The sequence below is a fragment of the Chionomys nivalis genome, chromosome 11, assembly GCF_950005125.1.
Source record: "Chionomys nivalis chromosome 11, mChiNiv1.1, whole genome shotgun sequence".
Taxonomy (NCBI): domain Eukaryota; kingdom Metazoa; phylum Chordata; class Mammalia; order Rodentia; family Cricetidae; genus Chionomys; species Chionomys nivalis.
This window is the reverse complement of record NC_080096.1, coordinates 32,148,311-32,166,892: the sequence shown is the minus strand read 5'-3', so window position 1 is coordinate 32,166,892 and position 18,582 is coordinate 32,148,311. Positions and strand designations below refer to the sequence as shown.

General features: G+C 53.7%; 1 protein-coding gene across 10 annotated transcripts in view; it reads right to left on the bottom strand.

Moving 5' to 3' along the window:
* Positions 1–18,582, bottom strand: part of Ptprf (protein tyrosine phosphatase receptor type F) — an 83,203-nt gene that overhangs the window by 3,722 nt on the left and 60,899 nt on the right. For 3 of the 10 annotated variants that reach the window (XM_057784847.1, XM_057784851.1, XM_057784848.1), the window contains 16 exons: positions 16,547–16,573; positions 15,157–15,274; positions 14,501–15,079; positions 13,710–13,807; positions 13,310–13,563; positions 13,131–13,224; positions 12,463–12,681; positions 11,918–12,072; positions 9,314–9,429; positions 6,623–6,655; positions 5,694–5,791; positions 1,805–1,928; positions 1,535–1,710; positions 773–892; positions 390–544; positions 22–307 (listed from right to left, as the gene is read on the bottom strand). In XM_057784847.1, coding sequence (XP_057640830.1) covers positions 22–307; positions 390–544; positions 773–892; positions 1,535–1,710; positions 1,805–1,928; positions 5,694–5,791; positions 6,623–6,655; positions 9,314–9,429; positions 11,918–12,072; positions 12,463–12,681; positions 13,131–13,224; positions 13,310–13,563; positions 13,710–13,807; positions 14,501–15,079; positions 15,157–15,274; positions 16,547–16,573 — 2,652 coding nt within the window. The remainder of the gene's footprint in view (positions 1–21; positions 308–389; positions 545–772; positions 893–1,534; positions 1,711–1,804; positions 1,929–5,693; positions 5,792–6,622; positions 6,656–9,313; positions 9,430–11,917; positions 12,073–12,462; positions 12,682–13,130; positions 13,225–13,309; positions 13,564–13,709; positions 13,808–14,500; positions 15,080–15,156; positions 15,275–16,546; positions 16,574–18,582) is intronic. The other 7 variants (XM_057784854.1, XM_057784856.1, XM_057784849.1 and 4 more) reach the window with 5 other exon arrangements.

Genomic DNA, 18,582 nt, shown 5'->3' with positions numbered 1-18,582 from the left:
AGCAGGCCCACTGAGTCCCACCTTGAACTCAAGCTCCATGGCAGTCACACTCTCCCCGGGAGGCACTTGGCCTAGCTTCTGGATGTGGGCATAAAGGTTGCGAGCAGGCACCTCGGTGTGTCCGCACATGGCGGCCTCCAGCAGTGCCTCATGAATGAACACATACTGGTCCTCTGTCTGCACCATGTAGTTCCTTTGTGAGCGCATGCACGTCACGTGGCCATAGATGTCAACTGTCTTCTCATGCTTCATCCGCTCCAGCATCGCATCGATGACAATAAAGCAGCCCGTGCGGCCCACACCAGCACTGAGGACAAGGGCACAGCTTGGGGCGGTGGTCTCCTTTTCCCACTCCACCCCACCCCTCTGGCGGCTCTATTCGCTCTCACCTGCAGTGTACCACCATGGGTCCTGCATCCAGTGGGTTGCAGGCCTTGACCCGTCTCAGGAAGGCCAAGATGGGAGTCGGGTACTCAGGAACCCCATGGTCTGGCCAAGCCATGAACTGGAACTGACGCAGCTCACGCTTCTCACTGGAGCCGCTCTGGGGAAAGAGTCAACAGAGGTGAGGAAGCCTGGGGTGTGCCTGTCACAGACCCAGCCAGGGAAGGGGCCAGATCCACCACCCTCATGTGATAATTCAGAAGCCACACCAGACAGTCACATAACACAGGCTGAGACAACCCCTCAGTCCCCCAGGCCCTGACCAGTAGGTCACACTCTGTCTCTACAATCCCAGTAACAGACGAGTGCTAGCGTGGTTCAGCCATACCTTATGGAGTGCGAAGGTGCGCATGGTGTATGTGGCCAACTCCACAGTGTCCACCAAGGTCACCTGAATGAGGCCATAGGTCTCAGTGCCGCGGGCTGGCCAATACTGATCACACTTCACCTGGAGGGAGACAGGCGGGACAGGGAGCAGGGTACAGGCGACAGTGTTACAGGCTGCCCGAAGGCTTAAACAGGCAGAAGCAGAGTGAGAAGCCCAGTTTACCTGACTACAGCGAGCCCCAGCCTGAGCTCTCAGCTTCTCCCTCCTCACCAAACCATACCACACTGAGCCACCACCCCTTCCCTCACTGGCTGAAGGACCATAATTGAAAATTATTTATTCAACACCAGATAGCACCAGGCACATTTTCTGCCAAATTTACCCATAACGTTTATGCCCCATTTTCAAGCTCTGTAAATTTTATGTTCCAGTCAATGCTTCGCAGTGCAAAAGCAGACATCAGAAGCTCCTTCCACTAATTTACTTAGATGTGTGAATGCCCCAGGAACACTCGGGCATCTGGGGAACACATGAACACCCCAGAAACTGGGGAACACATCAGCATTCCAGGAAATGACATACAAACATCCCGGGAACTCGTAAACACCTGGGGAACATGCTACATTAGATTGCAGCAGCTCCCCGGTACCTAGGGAATGAGATGATACTTCAGGAAAACCATAGCCCTTGGGGAATCCCTTGAAAAACCTCAGAGAAGGTGGCACCCAGCACCACTGAGTCATTTCCCATCCACCCCCTCACCCGGGATTTCTCCTCTAGCCTGGTCATCATGACCACAGTGGCTGTTCGCTGTTCCCACACCATCCGCCAGAAATCGCCCATGGTCTCGGGCAGTGGGCCCTGTGTGGCGATGTAGGCATTCTGCTTCCGGTAACCATCGATGTAGTTGGCATTGATGTAATCACTCCCAGGGACACCTACAGATGGAAAGGGATGCGAAAGAGCATTAACCTCAGTGTGCTCTGGAGAGCAGAGCAAGAGGGGAAAGAGAGCAATCTGCCCCGGGCTCACCATCGATGGACGTGAGGAGGACTCGAGAATGGTCATAGGCGATGACATTTGCATAGCGGTTCTTGGGCTTGTTCACCTCCGAGTTGGAATTCTCCCATGTGAACTGCTGTCCAGGGTCAATGGACTGCCAGAAATGGAAGACACAGGCAGAGTGAGGGTCAAGTCAACGGAGGCCTACCTATGGTCCCCCTCCAGTCCCCAGCCACAGAGCGGACACATCCCAAGTCCAGAAAGTGGCAAACTGAGGACTTCTATACCAGATTCCTTTGTCAGATAGAGCAGTTGAGGATAGGGTAGGGCGTGGAACAGGCCCCTGCACCCAAGTAGTGAAATATGGGCATAGGCGGTGAAAGCCACTGCGGCCACCTAGAACACCCTGGAAATTGCCCACGGTTCCAGATCAATGCAACGTGTTGCCCAGCTCTGCCACGTCTCTGGCTTTTCCTATTTCACCTGTCCCCTTGTCCACGATTTTGCTACATAGACGGGTTAGTTCTTTATACTGCTCTTAGGTAGCTCATTTGGTTTCAGGGTATCAAGCTTAAGATCTTAGATGTTTTCTAGTTAACTCATTTTGCAAAAGGTACAAGGTTTAATCTTTGCTTATTTTTACTTTTAAATATTCTTTCATCTTTCCCTTGCTGTGCTGTTTCTATAGCGCCTAAAGTAGCTTTCTTTCTCCAATACTTGCTTTCGTCAAATGTTTTGTTTTACTGTAATTTACAGTACAGAATAGTACAGTCCCGCAGGCAGGCAGGCCCTAGGCTCCTCCACAGCTCCTACCGAGCCCTCACTCTCCATCCTTTCCTGGTTCACCCTCACTGTTCACAAAGTGCTTTTTTCTTTTTTGGTTTTTTCAGACAGGTTTTTTTTTTTTTTTTTTGTAGCTTTGGAGCCTGTTCTGGAACTAGCTCTTGTAGACCAGGCTGGCCTCAAACTCACAGAGATTTGCCTGACTCTGCCTCCCAAGTGCTGGGATTAAAGGCGTACACCGCCACCACCTGACTCCCTTTTTTTGGACAGGGTCTCATGTACACCTGGCTAGTCTAGAATTAGCTATATAGCTAAGGATGACCCTGAACTTCTCGCCTTCCCGCTTCCGTGTTCTGAGTACAAGGTCTGCAGCATGTGTGCGGCCCCATTTATGTGGGCTTTGCAAATGCTGGCAAGCGCTCTACCACATTAGTTACATCTAAAGCTATTCACAAGATTTCTTTCTTTCTTTCTCTCTCTCTCTCTCTCTCTCTCTCTCTCTCTCTCTCTAAATGCACATGTGTACATGCATATGTCTGCACCTGTGTGGTGGACTGGAGGACAACCTCAGTGACACCCTCCACCTTCCTTGAGCTAAGACCTCTCAGTGGCCTACAGCTCACCAACCAGGCCAGTCAGGCTAGCCAGGAAGTACCATGGATGCTGTGTCTCTCCTTCCCCACACAGGGATTACACGTGCATATTTTACACATTCATACCTGCCATGTTTATATGGGTTCTGGGGCTTGAATTCAGGACCTTGGTAAGTGCTTCCCAGACTGGGCCACTCCCATCAGCCCCCTTCCCACCCCATTCACAGGCTTTTAGGTTTAGATGCCAGTTCTGTCCACTACTCAGCAGCCTCCCCAGACATTTCCATGCACAAGTCTCACTTCAGCCTCAGTTCTCTCAAGGGGCAACTCATCCGTTTCCCTTCAAAGCAGGCTCTGCCATGTGATTCCCTTCTGGTGGACAGCTGCATCACCCACTGACGCAGGAAGCCTGGTCAGCATCTGAAGTCCACCTCAGAAATTCTCCAAGCCGCCCCCCATAGCTCACCACATCCCCATCCTCCCTCCCTCTGCTGTCCTCGACCTGTGGCCACCTTTCTCAGCTAGAGACGTAGCTCTGCCTGGCACCTCCACGCCTCCTCTCTTGCTCCACTCCAATTCACTCTGCCCTTCAGCAAGAATAGTCTTTCAAAAAAAAAAAAACAACAACGCAGACCTGAGTATCAATTTCCTGCTTAAAAGCCCCCTCATGCTCTTGACTGGCTCAGAGCACAAAGATGCTTACAGCTACATCTCTGGGGGCGCAGGGTGTGTCCAGCACTGTTCGAAGCAGCCATGTGCATTTGCACATCTCTTTTCTCAAGGCAGGTTTGGTTATTATCCTTATTTTGCAGATGGACAGAACCGATACCCATAGCACAAAGTCTCCTCCATTTTGGTCTCAGCCTCATTATTCTCCGAGGAGACTGGCTCTCCACTTCTGTGAGCCCTCACCCCAGGACACGCCTGCCGTCACGTGTATTGTCAGAACCACACGCTCAGCATTGATTGCCTGTCTGCCTGTGTCTCTCAGTAACTATGCCCCAAGGCATTTGTCTCTATATGCCCAGCATCCAGCACAGCGATGGGCACACAGTTAGAAGACAAATGACTAACAGACCGAGAAAGAGAGTTATAGGAGAGTCCACGGTAGACTTGGGCAGTCAGGGAAGGCTTCTAGGACAAAGATGGTTCTTTAGAGAAAGCTCAGATGAGAGGAATGATGTGAGCAGGGGCCCTGGGACCTGAAATGGGCAGAGCTTTACTAGAAGGATGGGTAGGTGCAGGATAGGAGAAGGATGAATACTGGTGAAAATCAAGGAAGGCCTTCTTGGCCAGCAGCCAAGCTGAATGCAGAATGCCTGGCTGACATGCTATTACTGCAGTGCAGCTGCAGCAGGTCAGAGTCAGTGGGCACTCTACAGGGAAGACGTAGCTGCTACGATGAAAGAGACACACTCATCCATCTACCTGCCAGGCTCTAGTTCTTCTTTGGAAGCCTGGCCTGTTGCCCTCGGGATCTACTTGGCCCATGGCCTTCAGAAGGGCAATTCCCGTACCCAGAGGTATGTACCTGAAACATAACTCAGAGTAGACATCTGACTCAAAGAGCAAACTCCTGGGTCCAGCTGAACCAACCCACCCATCATGTCTCCATTCATCATCTTCTGAGACCTATGCCAAGAGCTGGAGAAAGAGTGACAGACACAGAAGAGAGACATCTCCACCATGCTTCACCAAGAGTGGGCCTCTCCTCATCACTACCTTTCCTGTAAGGCTCCTGCCTGGATGCCCGGGGACACTCAGTTATCCCTGACAAAGAGCCGGGGGTGGCAGGAAGCCCACTGACCCTGAAATCTGAGCTCCTAGCAAAGAGAAGTCATGGCCAGAGTGAGGCAAACACTCGGAGGGCTTCCTGACTCCCACCCAGAAGCTGTGCATTTCTGAGCGCACACACAATCACAGGCGGGTTGGCAGCTTAGTAGCGAGGATGAGGACAGACTTCCAATCCTTTACTGGCAATGGTCACCATGGGGAGCTCACTAAGACTCATCTGAGCCTGCGGTGTGGACAGTACGGTCACGAGGCCAGATACTGGGCAGGCCCAAGTTGGAATCTTGGCTCCACTAGTCCTCAGCTGTTTGACTCTGGGTATCTCACTCCCCTGTCTGAGTCCTGTTTCTTGTTGTGTACATGACCATTTCACCAGGCCAGGAGGGACCAAATAAGATGCTGATGCCCAGTGACTGGTCAGTGCTGACCTATTCTTGTTAGAGACCGGATATTGTGGCCATTGTTTCTAAGATCAGTGTCTGTTTCTGCTGAAATGGAGACATTTGAGTAGGCAGCTAGCAGAGCCTTCTGAAGCATTTCCAGAGGTGACCACCAGAGGGCTGTAGTGAGCCTGTGGGCTGGGCCTAACACCTAAGGAGGCAAGTTCCCCAGTTGAACTTTGCTGTTGACCTCCCTGGCTATTCCAGGAAAGTCTACATTCTTCCTAGTCCTAGTTGGGACCCCAGAACAAGACAAAACTGACAGAAAGACTGAGGCCACACGGGGGAGGTGGGGGGGGGGCGTTGTCTCACCTCATACTCCTGGGAGAACTTGAGCCCATCGTTGGCTTTGAGGCGCTCAATATTGTCCGCCAGGTCAGTGATTGGAATGGGCGGGTGGTCTCTCATACCTGGGGGAGGTGGAGCACACACACAGGTGGAGTCAGTGAGTTCTGAACAGGGTGGCAGAGACAGCCCAAGGCATGTACTGTGAACACGTGTGGTCATGGAGTACTTGGCACTGGTGGCATGGAGAGACATCAGCACATGCGGCGACACGGATGGCAGAACACACAGTGGCTGGAGAAGCCAGAGGGCAAGTGTGTGTACTGTGAGCATGGAAGGAAGCATGTCCAGGTGATCTGGTGCTGCACAGGGACAACAGGGCCCTCTCTGCCTGGCAAGTCTCTCCAAAGACTGGACTGAAAGCTCAGGGAAGTGGCAGCAATAGACAGGGTGGGGCTGGGCTCTCACTGCACCTGTCTTAGACAGACCCCCCCACTCCTCATCCATGCCAGTCACCCTGGGAGATCTGGTGACCCTGTCATCCCAGGCACCAAGTGTGCAGACGGAACGGTCATGGAGTACAAAGGCAATGGCAGAGTGACACAGAAAAGGGAGAGCAGCAGGGACCAGGAGGAAGATGTGAAGCCAGAGAGAGGCAAGGGGACAGGATGCAGGGATACCAGAATGTGTCAGAGAGAGAGAGAGAGAGAGAGAGAGAGAGAGAGAGAGAGACCAGAGGTGGCAGGGACAGGGAGACAGGGTGGAGAGAAGGGGCGAGAGAAAGCAAGGTGGGCAGGGGAGGGAGATAAGTGAGACAGGGGAGAAGGGGGAAGAGGAAACAGAGGAAAGGAGAAAGACAGGGAGGGAGGAAGGGAGAGGAGGGGAGAGAGAGCGGGAGAGTGGAGACAGACACTGAAGCCAATGTGTTCCCAAACATGGGAACTTTGAAAACTAACTTGAGATATTCGGGCAACTGGGGGCACTGGAACCTGCAGAGAAAACAAACCAAGATCATAGTGGGGAGGGAGCAGAGCACAGTAACCCTTTGCTGGTCACCTGGTTCTGCAGGGGCTGGAGGTGAAGGGCAAGAGGAAGGGACACAGGTGGGGCAGTCAGAGGCCAGGAAATACGGGGTGGGTCCCCCTCTAAGCTCCCTTGACTTCCAGTGACACAGATGTCTCACCTCCAGGGGTGAGTGCTTCCAAACATCATAGGTCCAACCTGCGGGGCCTCTTGAGGCTCTATGACCAGATACTCAGTCCAACTCAGCCCTGAGCCCCTCAAAACCTGACCCTGGCTATTTTGAGACAGCCTCCATTCTGGAAATGACAAACCCTCTTTACTCTCACACCCCTCTTCTCATGGACCCATGGCATCCTTCACACACGGACACCCAAATGGGCTCTGAACGCCATGGCTGCTGCTCTACAACCCATGGAGAAACTTCTGCTGGGTATTCTGCGGGAAATGCGGGTGACTGGGTCGTACAACCTAAGATCCCCCCAACAAAGCTACTGGCCCGCCCCTCTCAGCATGCACTACAGTAGCAGTCGAGCCAGGGCATCTTCCTGCCTGGAACCTCTGCATATACTCTCCTACAACTACACCATCCTGCATCCATGGGTTGCCTTTTCCCTTTCTGCTCACCCGGGGAGTGTGTCCATTCTGGGCTGTGACCGTTGCTCACACTGGCGGCCCCAGTGCTGAGGTCAGCACGAAGGCCCAGACTGACACTTGGACATCCTCCTGTGGCAGCAGCCACACAGCCATCTGCATCTCTGTGTGGGCTCAGCTGAAACCCTTGTGCCTCGGCCACCTTCAGCTTGGGCCTCTGTCCCCACTGTCACTCGCCTACTGCTTAAGGGCTCTGCTCCATTTCTTCCTCGTCAGCCCATTCTCCACAGAACCAGCCGGAGGTTTTCTACAGCAGCCTTGCTGCTCCCCCGCTGAAGACCTTCAGAGACTCCTGGGTCCCTCAGAATGAAGTCTGAGCTGCTCAGTCTCTGTTACCTTGGTATACTACTCCAAGGCTTCAGAGATGCTCAGGGTAACTAGATGGACACACACTGCTTCCGCTGAGAGCCCCTCCAGGAGCAGGCTCCTGCGCTCTCCAGCCACACTGGTGCTTGCATTCCTCACCGATTCAGTCATTGGTTACAACAGCTTGTTAGGTCTGCATGCTGTGAGGAAGCCCAGGCTACACGAAGAGGCTAGCTCATCAACAACCCACCTGAGCAACCCACCCATGGGCTGGCAAACATTAACTACCAAGGGCAGGAAGTAAGTACTTTAGGCTTTCCAACACCCAGGATCTTCTACCTTCTATCTATAAATTGACCCCTGTAGTCTGGAGGTGGTGGCACACACCTTTAATTCCAGCACTCAGGAGGTAGAGGCAGGCGGATCTTTGTGAGTTCGAGGCCAGCCTGGTCTATGGAGTGAGTTCTAGGACAGGCTCCAAAGCTACAGAGAAAAACCTTGTCTCAAAAAGAGACCTCTATAGTGTAGACGTTCCCAGAAATGAACAGGGCTAGTGGTGTTCTGGGAAAACTTTATTCACAAAAGCAGGTGGTGGCCATGTCTGGCTCCAGACCATAATCTGCAAACTCAACTTTAAATGATTCTAGGTCCCAGCTTTCAAGTCTTCCGGCTGAGGGCCTGGACATTCTGGAATAGGCGCTGATCCTGCCGGGCCCTGTCTGAATTCCTGACTCATAAAAGCTGTGAGAGAGGATATATAATTACCGCTGTCTTAAGCCTCTGAGTTTAGGGGTGATTTGATGTGTAGTGCTAACTAGCTCTCGCACACACAAACACTGTGTGTACACACCAGTTCACTCGTTTGTTCCACTGTTGTGTGTTCACAGGCATCCGGTGACAATCTACTGCACAATCCTATAAGGATGGTGATGGATGAGACAGATCCTGGAGCTACAACTACAGATACATCTTGACGGGAGGAGCGATATTCCAGAAGAATGGAACAGAGAGCCACGGGGTGAAGAGGCAGGCACTCAGTCTGGAGCTGGGCCACCACAGCGAACAGCCAACCCCAAACAACCTTTCATCTGCTTTCTGTTACAGCTTCTCACTTCTAACGTGTGTGTGTGTGTGTGTATAAGGGTCAGGTGTGAGCCCTTCATCTGCCATGATTTCTGCTACAGCCTCTCATACACCCCCCCCCACACACACACCTCAAGACAGGGTTTCTCTGTGTATCTTTGGTTGTTCTGGAACTCACTTTGTAGACCAGGCTGGCCTCGAACTCAGAGACTGGCCTGCCTCTGCCTCTCGAGTGCTGGGATTAAAGGCGTGCACCACCATGCCCAGCCCAGCTTCTCACTTCTAACTTGTGTGTGTCTGCGTGCAGCATGCGTGTGTGTATGTCTGTGTAGAGCCAGAGAGTAGATACACAGACTGGCCACTTGGGCCAGAGATGTGGGCTCCAAAGGCTCTTTAGAGTTCACCTTCAGAGACTGGAGACACAAGTGACCTTGGTTGTCAAGAAGTCTGCTCGCCCCAGAGAGGCTGTCCACCCATTGAATATGGAAGCCTCAGTCATATTAATCCAAAGAGAACGGGGGTAGGGGGTGTGTGGGGGGGAACGGACAGGGCTGGAGGGCAAGAGGCCAAGGGATCAGCCCTACCTGGGGTCTGGTAGTTGAGCCTTCGCATCTCCACAGGGTCGGAAGAGTGGGCCAATAGAGAGTCCTTCAGCCCAATTGATTGCTCATCCTTTGACGATGGGGAGTGTGTCCTCTTCCTAAAAAAGCAAGGGTAGGCTAGTGAAAACCTGCAGCACAGGCAGCCCCCATGGCCACAGCTGTCTTCTTACCACCCCGCCTTATCCTGGGATCTCTGGGCATGAGCCAGGGGCAGAGCACTGTCAATGAGAAAACACAGGGTGGGAAGGGGTAGGGCAGGGAGACAGCAGGTGTGAGCAGAGAGCAGTGCAGCAAGGAAGGTCACAGAGGCTGGTGGCTCCTCTGGACCTGAGGCAGGTCACCACTGGCCAGCGGCCGCTATCCTTAACACTACCACAGCTGAGGCAGCAGAAGCCACCAGGAAAAAACATGCAACGACACATAAAATACACAAACATAACAAGGTACTGGGTCCCAGCTGCCTGGCTCTCAGGCTATCACGGTGAATGCCCAGAGCAGCAGGGGAAGGGCAGGAAAGGCGTTGCCCTAGCCAGACAGAGTTCTCTCTCACTGGCCTCAACTTGTCCATCTAAAATGAGAGGGTCAGAGACAGACTACCCAGGGACTGGCTGCAGTCCCTGCACAGGAGTGTCTGGGGAGAACTTGAAACACGCCTGCGCCTGCGCGCATCAGGACACCTTTCCCTGCTGCTTGGCAGAGCATAGAGAGACGATCTCTTGTAGGAATTAGGTTGGAGAAATGGGAGCCTAGGGAGGGTTCTGGAGAGCTCTGTGGACTCAGGGAAGCAGTGAGGGCTGCAGCGTGCATATACCCCAGGGAGGAGCATCTTCTGTGGAAGCCACAGAGTTGGACTAACAGGAACGTGACAGAGCCTGTCCCTCACGCCAGTGAGGACTCATCCCGAGCCAGGGATCCTACTGTGCTGGCCAGCCAGCTTGCTGATTAAAGCCACAGGTGAAAGGGTACCAGTCAGAAGTCCACCCCTCCCTGCAGGCCCAAGATGTGCACAGGGATAGTAGAGGGGGAGGCGTGTAAGGAGAGAAGGAACAACGACTCCTACCTTTCTTGTTTACTAGGTCCCAAGAGACAGGCAAGGACAGAAGAAAGGAATGGTCATTGTTTCTGCTGAGCACTCAGCTCTCACATGACAAGGGGAACGTGGTACCCTGACGTGGTGCCTGTATGACACCCTCAGGAGGGAGTTCACCTCTAAGTATGGGCATCAGAACCCAGGTGGGGACAGGGAGGATATGTGGGTGGGGAGAATACTCCTGAACGCCACCTACGAGCCTGTCCACTGTGGGAGGAAGGAGTGAATGTGTCAGGAAAGAGCGTGGGGTCCAGACACAAGGGCAGGGTAATGACGGGGCCCAGGAAGTGGGCACTGTCATGTGGTGACGTCACACATGGAACAGCACATGTTCAAGAACCAGCCATGTGCCGGCTGCTGGGGGCCCAGCACATATCCAGTGGGGCATTTTGGTGAAGATGAAGGGCTATAGAAGTTGGGACCAGGAGCCAGAAGTCCCTAAAACACCAGAGACTAGTGAGCGTGAAGGATGAGGGGACAGCTGCCCGATGAGGAGGGACAGGGCAGTGGGGGCGGGGCTGCTGCAGAGCAGGAGCCCAGGGGCCAAGGAACCACATTTGTTTACTGTAATGATGTCAAGGGCAATGCTAAAGATACAATTAACCAGGCACTTCAACTGTCAGGCTCAAAGGTTAGGCTTTAAAAAAAAAAGATTTTGTGGCTTTGTGCATGTGAAGGCAGGCACTCCACAATGAGCTACAGCTCCAGACCTTCAAAAACACACACAAAAGTTCTGTTTTTTGAGATAAGATCTAGCTAAATTACCCAGATTAGCCCTGAATCCTTCTACCTCAGTCCCCAGAGTAGCTGGGATCCCAGGCCTAAACCACAGGTCCAGTTCATCCAAAGGCTTACATTAGCCAGCCAGGCAGTGGTGGCACATGCCTTCAGTGCCGAGAGAGAGAGGCAAGTGGATCTCTGTGAGTTTGAAGCCTAATCTATACAGTGAGTTCTATGGAAGCCATGACTACTTTTGGAATAGCCAAGTCAAATACCTGGAAGCAGCGTGGGAGCTGGGAGGACAGTAGACCTCCAGGGACAGGTGCTACAGCTACCTGAGAGCGTGTTAAGAGATAGCTATGGGTATAATGGCTCTTTAATCAACAGCTGCTATGTAAATACTCATGGGGAACTGAATCTATGACTGAGTTTGGACCTCTGTGGACCTAAGCAGGAGAGGTGGCCAGGGAACCACCCAGGAATTAGCAGAAGGAAAGTGCTCACGGCAGGAGACCAGGAACCAGTGGCTACTGTAAGGAGACAGACATGTTCACATGCACAGAAACAGATGGACAGACATGCCTAGGGACATACACAGTTCACCTCGGCCCTTCCTCATAAAGGTGGGCGGCTCAGAAGTGCACATACACAGAACCTCTGTTTCTGTCGCTCCTGGCTTGCCCAGGGGCCATGCTGAGATGGCCGATTTATACTACACCAGAGTACCTGGGAGGCAAGCAGCAGGCTGTCCCCCTGGAGCCAGGCCCAGCACTCACCTCTTGAACAGGAGGATAGCGATGACAATGAGTATGATGAGAATGACCGCCAGGACAGGGCCTGTCACCCACAGCATCTCGGGCTCCTCCTGCTGCTGGGCTGGTACCACCTGGACCGCAATCTCATCCGAGTAGGGGCTGGAGGCATAGCGCTTCTGTGGTTCAGTGAAGCGACAGCACAGACTGTGAGCGCAGCACGAACCCCCGCCCCCTCACCCATCAAACCCAGAAAGGACACTGAGATCAGGAGACATTGGGCTGACCCACGCTCTAAACCTGTAAGACTGACTTGGAGCAGGCCAGCAGGACTGCGCCACTGAAGCCAAGTTAGGTCTGGTCTTCTAGGTCCTGAGGCCGCGTGTCATGGGATACTAGGTTATATACTAGTACACTAAGATACTTGGTCCTCAGGCCTGTCCTGGTCCTAGGATGTTGGCGTCTCAGGGAGAATGAAGACCTGGGCTCTCCTAAGATCAGAGACTGGCCTAGTGTTAGTTTAAGCCTGGGGTCTTGGGGTTCTGAGAGCCATGCCAGCTCAGGCCAACCTGGTCCATGGGTTCCTTGAGGGAGGCGAGCACAAAGCACTGGTAACTCAGGTCCGGAGACAGGGGCCGGTTGTAGAAGCCCCGATAGCTCTTCTTGTCCCCCAGGGTGAAGGTGTCGGGGAGCTCATCCACTTGAGCTGCTACATATGGCTTTAGCCGCTCTGCTTGGCGCCGGCGCCTCCGCTGTTCCTCTCCACCCTGCTCAATGGCCTCCAGAAGCTGGAAGAGCAGAGCAGAGAGTCACAAAAGGGCCGGGAGCAGCATGCTGACCCTGGGCCCATGGGATATAGAGGTTCTCTCCTCCTAAGGGACCCCTGCAGGTACTGCTACTCCTGGTAGCCTATGAGGAAGGGCCTCATGAATAACCTCATCCTAACCAGAGATGCAGTTTCCACATGGGCCGCTCTACACCACAGGCCTTTCTGAGGTTCACAGGGCTCAGGATACGCTTAGAGCTACAGAAGTGTCTCCACTGATTCCTATACCATGGGATCCTTACCAAATACCTCTGGGGAAGTCCCTATAAGCCCTCCTGGAGTTCTCAAAAACTACTCCGGGGCGGGGGGGGGGGGGGGTTCCCTCAGAGTCCCTCTCCCTAGAGAGGGAGTGGCAGACAGCCACTGCCAACCACATGGGGTTGCCCTCAGTGCTGATTCTTCCCTAGGCACCTCATCCAGCTCCAGCTCCTCTGGTGTGTTCCATCTTGGTGCCAGCAAGTTCCCGCCCACACGGTCAATGGGCACGACCACAATGTAGAACCACCTGTGAGAACAGAACAACAATCAGAACCTTTGTCGCCAGCAGCTACGATCCTGCTCCACACCAGCCTCTGGCCTCTTCTGCACACCTGACTAGTGAGGGGTCCTGGACTTGAGGCATGGAGAGGGAGAAGCGGCCATCCTCTATGAAGGCAGAGGCAGGCAGCGGCTTGTGTGGCAGGAGGTCTGGCGCGGTGCGGATGGACACCAGGTGCTGCAGGCCCCCCGCACTACTGCCACGGTTCATCAGCACAAACGAGTATTCTGTGTTGGGCTGCAAGTCTGCAATCAGCTTCTTCATTGAGTGCCCATCCACCTCCACACTCTGCCCATTGTACAGGATCTGTGGGGGAAGAGAAGGAGCAGCTAGTGCCTCTGGGTGATGACCCCACCACAGGTCTATAGGGCACCGTGACTACATAAGGATCCTATGGCAGTGCAGAACAGATGGGGGTGTCCTAGTCTAGGTCAGCAGCGGTCCTTACCCACCTTGAACGGTACAGCGGACTTATAAGAGTCGGGGACCTCCCAACTGAGCAGCACAGATGTCTTCATTGCAGCCGCCACACGGAAATTCTTGGCAAACACTGTGGAGGCATGAGGAGGGAGTCAGCCCTGTGGCTAGTGGGGTTGGGTGAATGGGCCAGAGACTGTGACAATGGCTAGATCACAGAGGAGTAGGGGAGCCCGGGGAGAGAGCAGGAGACTAAGGATGACAACCCAGCACCCCGAGTCAGCTTCACAGCACACAGTCCAACGCCTAACCCCGGTTCTTCCACAGTGAGCACCGGACTGGCTCGGGGGTGCCACAGCACTTGTGGCCAGATCTCCAAAGGAGCATGGGTGAAAACCTGAGCTTGGAACCAGATCAGAGCAGCCAGGGGTCAGTGGGCTGTGGCCATGAGAAGCATGTGGCCACATAGCAGAGCACGGTCTCTGGATGTCAGTAGGTTAGGCCCCAAAAGATTAGTGCTACAAACCAAAGTACAGTGAGCTGCACAGCCTAGAATGGTGGCACAGCGAAAAGAGATCAGAGGCTCAAGATCACAAGAGACTGGAAGGTCACGCAGCATAGGTGAGTAGGTCAAGGGCAGCAGAGGTCAGGGTCACACACCCAAGAATGTGGTGACTGTTCATTAGAGGTTAGCAATCATGAGAGACTGAAGTGTCACACAGCAGAAGCTGGTGGATCAGTGGCGAGAGGTCAGTGGGTCAAGAACAGCACAGGTCCCTAGGAGCAGTCACACTTGGGCGGGCATTGTCATGACCACAGCACACACCTTGCTCCATGGGCATGGTCCGGGACTGGATGCTGGGGCTGAGCGGGCCGGCGCCTTTGCTGGTGTGTGCACGGACCTTGATGTCGTAAGTGGTGTCTGGTTTGAGGCCAAACAGTGTAAGGTGTATATCGTCAGTGACATTCTGCAGTTCATGCTGGCTGTTGATGTCACGGTAGACCACAGTATAGTTGGTGATGCGCCCATTCCTCTCTGCCAGCACAGGTGGGTCCCAGGACAGTTCCGTAGTCGATGTGGTCAGTCCTGTCACTCGAAGGTTTTGAGGAAAGCCACTGGGAACATCCTCTGGGGTTGTGATCTCTTTCTCAAACTCTTCACCTGGGCCGGCCCGGTTCTTGGCAGCAAGCCGGAAGATGTAGGTAGCCCCTTTGTGCAGACCGGTGACTGTAAAATGCTGGTCATCCTTGCCAAAATCTATGGTGTTGGGCCGTGCCTCGTCAGCCCGACGGTATTGTAGACGGTAGCCCAGCAGCTCTCCGGGCAGCTCCTTGGGTGGGTGCCACTGCAGTAGCGCGGTATGCATGGCCGTGGTGCTGACCATCATGGTGGGCCGGCCTGGGACTGAACAGCACGCACTGGGCTCTGGTGCTGCCCTCCCTCTGCTGCCCACCCAGCTTTGTCCCTGACCCCCAACTCACCTGCCCCTGCTGTAGTAACCACTTTGGGCTTGCTTCGGGCACCATCCCCCTTGGTGGTGTAGGCAGCAACAGTAATGGAGTAGGTGGTCTCTGGGGTGAGGCCACTGATGGTGGTTTCCTGAAGGAGAAGGGGGGAGGGCAGGTCCCATCACACCCTGTGAGAAGAGGCTAGACTATCAGTCACCTGAAGACTGTAGCCAAGGGTGCCCCCAGGTACACAGGACCAAGGCCTTGGGAGGTGGAACTGTGTATAAATCCTTTCTCCACTGGAGGCGGGACAGCCAGGTGGGATGTGGACTAGGAGCCTGCTACCCACCCCAGACGCCCCATGCCTGGGGCAGACAGCTCATTCTTCCTTTCAGAGAAGAACAAAGCCACACTGTTTCTTTCACTCCATTGTGCTGTGAGTGACACCTCATGAGGTCCCGACAGCCTTGCACACACCCAGCACCTTGTACGCCTCTTGGCACGCACATGCACACTACAGATAACAGTCCCTCCTGAAGTAGCAGGTGCAAGGCCACTTACAGACACTAATACAAACACAAAGAGGAAAGGAGAAAGAGAGAATGAGAGAGTGCACTCGCAGGGAACAAGAGAGGACCAAGGCACAACACTGTAAGGTAGAGGGATCCCATCTAATTCAGTGACTGTGCTATCCAATCCCCACTGAGAGCACATAACAGATGGAGAAAGGTAGAACAGAAACTCCCCATACCCGGGAACACATTCCCCTGATTCCACTGATACCCAACAAGTCAGCCGCTCCATTTCCTTCTGCCTTGGCGGATCCTACCCACACCCCATCCAGCAAAGGCATCATTTCCGGACATGGGGAGAAACACCACTGAAGACCAAGCCACACCACAAAGAAGAGTAGGAAGAAGGGAGGGAGGGTACCACCGTGGAGTAGGAATAGGGCTGTCAGCACCAGCCCTGGTATCCCTCCAGCTCTAAGCCTCAGGTGGAGCCAACTGCAGACGCCAACAAACCTTTGCAGGGCCCTGACTGCCCAAGCTGGAGGGTCTTCCAGGGCTTGGGCTCCCCGGCGTTTCTCCCAGCCTGGGCCTGAGCAGGTGATTTTTCACTTCAGGGATCAATAAGGCCTAATGATCGGGATTGGATTTAACTCCATCCCTGTCTGGCCAGAGCAGGGGCCAGGTCCTGGTCGATTGTGAACATTGGCCTCAAATTGCTGCTCGACAGGCGAGGAGTACGGATTAGAGGAAACGCCAATCACTGCTCAGCCTGGTGCTCATATCTACATGCCAATTTTCTCTGGATGTGGCTGGTGCCCTGTGGATCTTGGCGACACAGGCTGGGAGAGGGGGAGTGTCCCGTGAGCCCAGCCTGACCCAGTCTTGCCCGTGCTTGCACACCTCTTACTTACATAGTCCTCGGACTCCTCTGGTCTCCACTGACCCACGGGAGAGGGAAAGAAAGGGAGACAAGACGGTGAAGGATTTTGACTTGGAGAGGACCTGGCTCAAGGAGGACTGACAGACAGTTCTGAAGTGTCCACTGAGATGACAGCCCAGGACCGTTCCCCAGCCAGACACAGGGCCCTGCATCACTGAGCACCAACTGTGTGTACCAGGCCTAACCAGGGCAGGGTGACACGGACGATGTCAGATAAGGAGAGAGGCTTGACAGCTCAGACAGAAGGAAGACACTAAGGGGTGACTCCATCCCCTGTTGTGCCCAGACTCCTCTATCTATGCCCATCTTGCTGTGGCTCTCCAGACTTATTTATTTCCTCCACTCTCAATACCTCAGCTGAAACAATAAATTAGAGTCACCTGAGCTAAGGTGACACTCTGAGGAGTGTCCCGGATCATAGTGCTGGAATTATGGCTAGAGTGAGCCAAGAGTCAGGATTGCCAGCAAGATTATAAGGGCTGCTGGGTACCCAGCTCAGAGCCAGGACCTTACCCCATAGCCACAGGGAGACCTCACACCCCTGAATTCCATTCTACAGGTGCCTGAGGTCAATGCAGGGAGACTAGTTTCATGGTAGTGGTAAATTCTAGCGTCAGTGTGCCTAGGTATTCTAGGCGAGTATGTAAGTGGACTGACCACTCTCAGGTAGCTGGCCTGGCCTCTGTCCACTGGCCTGAGCACCTGCTATGCTGGCAACTGGCAAGCTCTGTCACAAAGTCTTTAAGGCAAAATATGGGAAAGGCTATATAGATTCCCCTAAAGATCGTGTTTATTTTGCAGAATGGGCCGGGACTACATAGATTTAGGTTTCCTTACTTGAGACGGACCTGGGCTTTCCAAGCCAGGCCCTGGTGTGGAGTTAACACATGGCAGGCAGTGAGATGGGAAAAGACAGAGGGGTGGGACAGAATGGAGAGGGGTGGGTAGGACAAGAAAGAGGCTGGAGGAGGGAGGGAAGGGAAGGAAAGAAAGAGAAGGGGGAGAGCCACAAGAAGGGACAAAAGGAAGTGGAGAGGGGCAAGTCTCATATAGCGGGAGCACAGGGGAGGCAGGCTGGGCTGTACACTGAAAGTGGGGATACCCATCACATGTTTCCTTCTGATCCTACTGGGGCCCTGGGCTGCACAGATGGCTCTATTAGGTGGAGAAAGGCAGGCTAGGATGTCCTTGACAAGAGTCACACAGGGGACAGCTAGGCCCTGGGGCCATGTTGGATAAGTGCTCCATCTGGTCTCCCACTGGCCCAAAGAAGGGCAATCCAGTCTGGGGGGGGGGGGCACACAAGGCTGTAAGGGCAGGTCTTGTCTTCCAGGACGTCCCTGGAGTCTGGTTGGGTATATTATACATAAAGGACACAAATACGGGGGCAATGTCCCTGATTTTATTGCCCAACCCCCTTCAAAGTGCCAGGGACCAGCATACAAAAGCATATGACTTTCCTGGAACCCCAGAGGCTGCAGCTGCAGCGCCAGACTCCTAGGATGGGAGGGGCCAGAGCAAGTCATTCTCTGGATGTTTCTGGGTGGGTGTGTCTACTGAGACTTTGTGAGGATCCCTCAACCTGCCCCAGGAATGCAGGCTGGTGAACACACCCACTGCCCCCACCCCTGGGTCCCTCAGTATAGGCAGGTTAGGAGAAGAAAGAAGTCACCCTCTAGGCAAAGAAGAATTTTGGCTCTGAGGGTGGAGCCCAGCCAAAGGCACAAAGGCTGTTTGTCTTTGTGGGAGCCCACTCCTCAGCATAGCTTGCAGAATCTGGGGTTGACACTGGGTGGAAAGGGAATCTAAGTTCTTCCTGATAGGACTTAGTGCTGGTGCAAGAATCCTCAGGACCTGGTTCTGGATAGGGTGAGCCTGAGGGCAAACATGGCAGGCTTTCTGATTCTTTATTAGTCCTTGCCTAGGGTAGAGACTTGGCCTCCTAGCCAAGACCCGCCATCCACTTGCTGGCTCATTTTGGTCATGCAGATGTATAATCTCATAGTG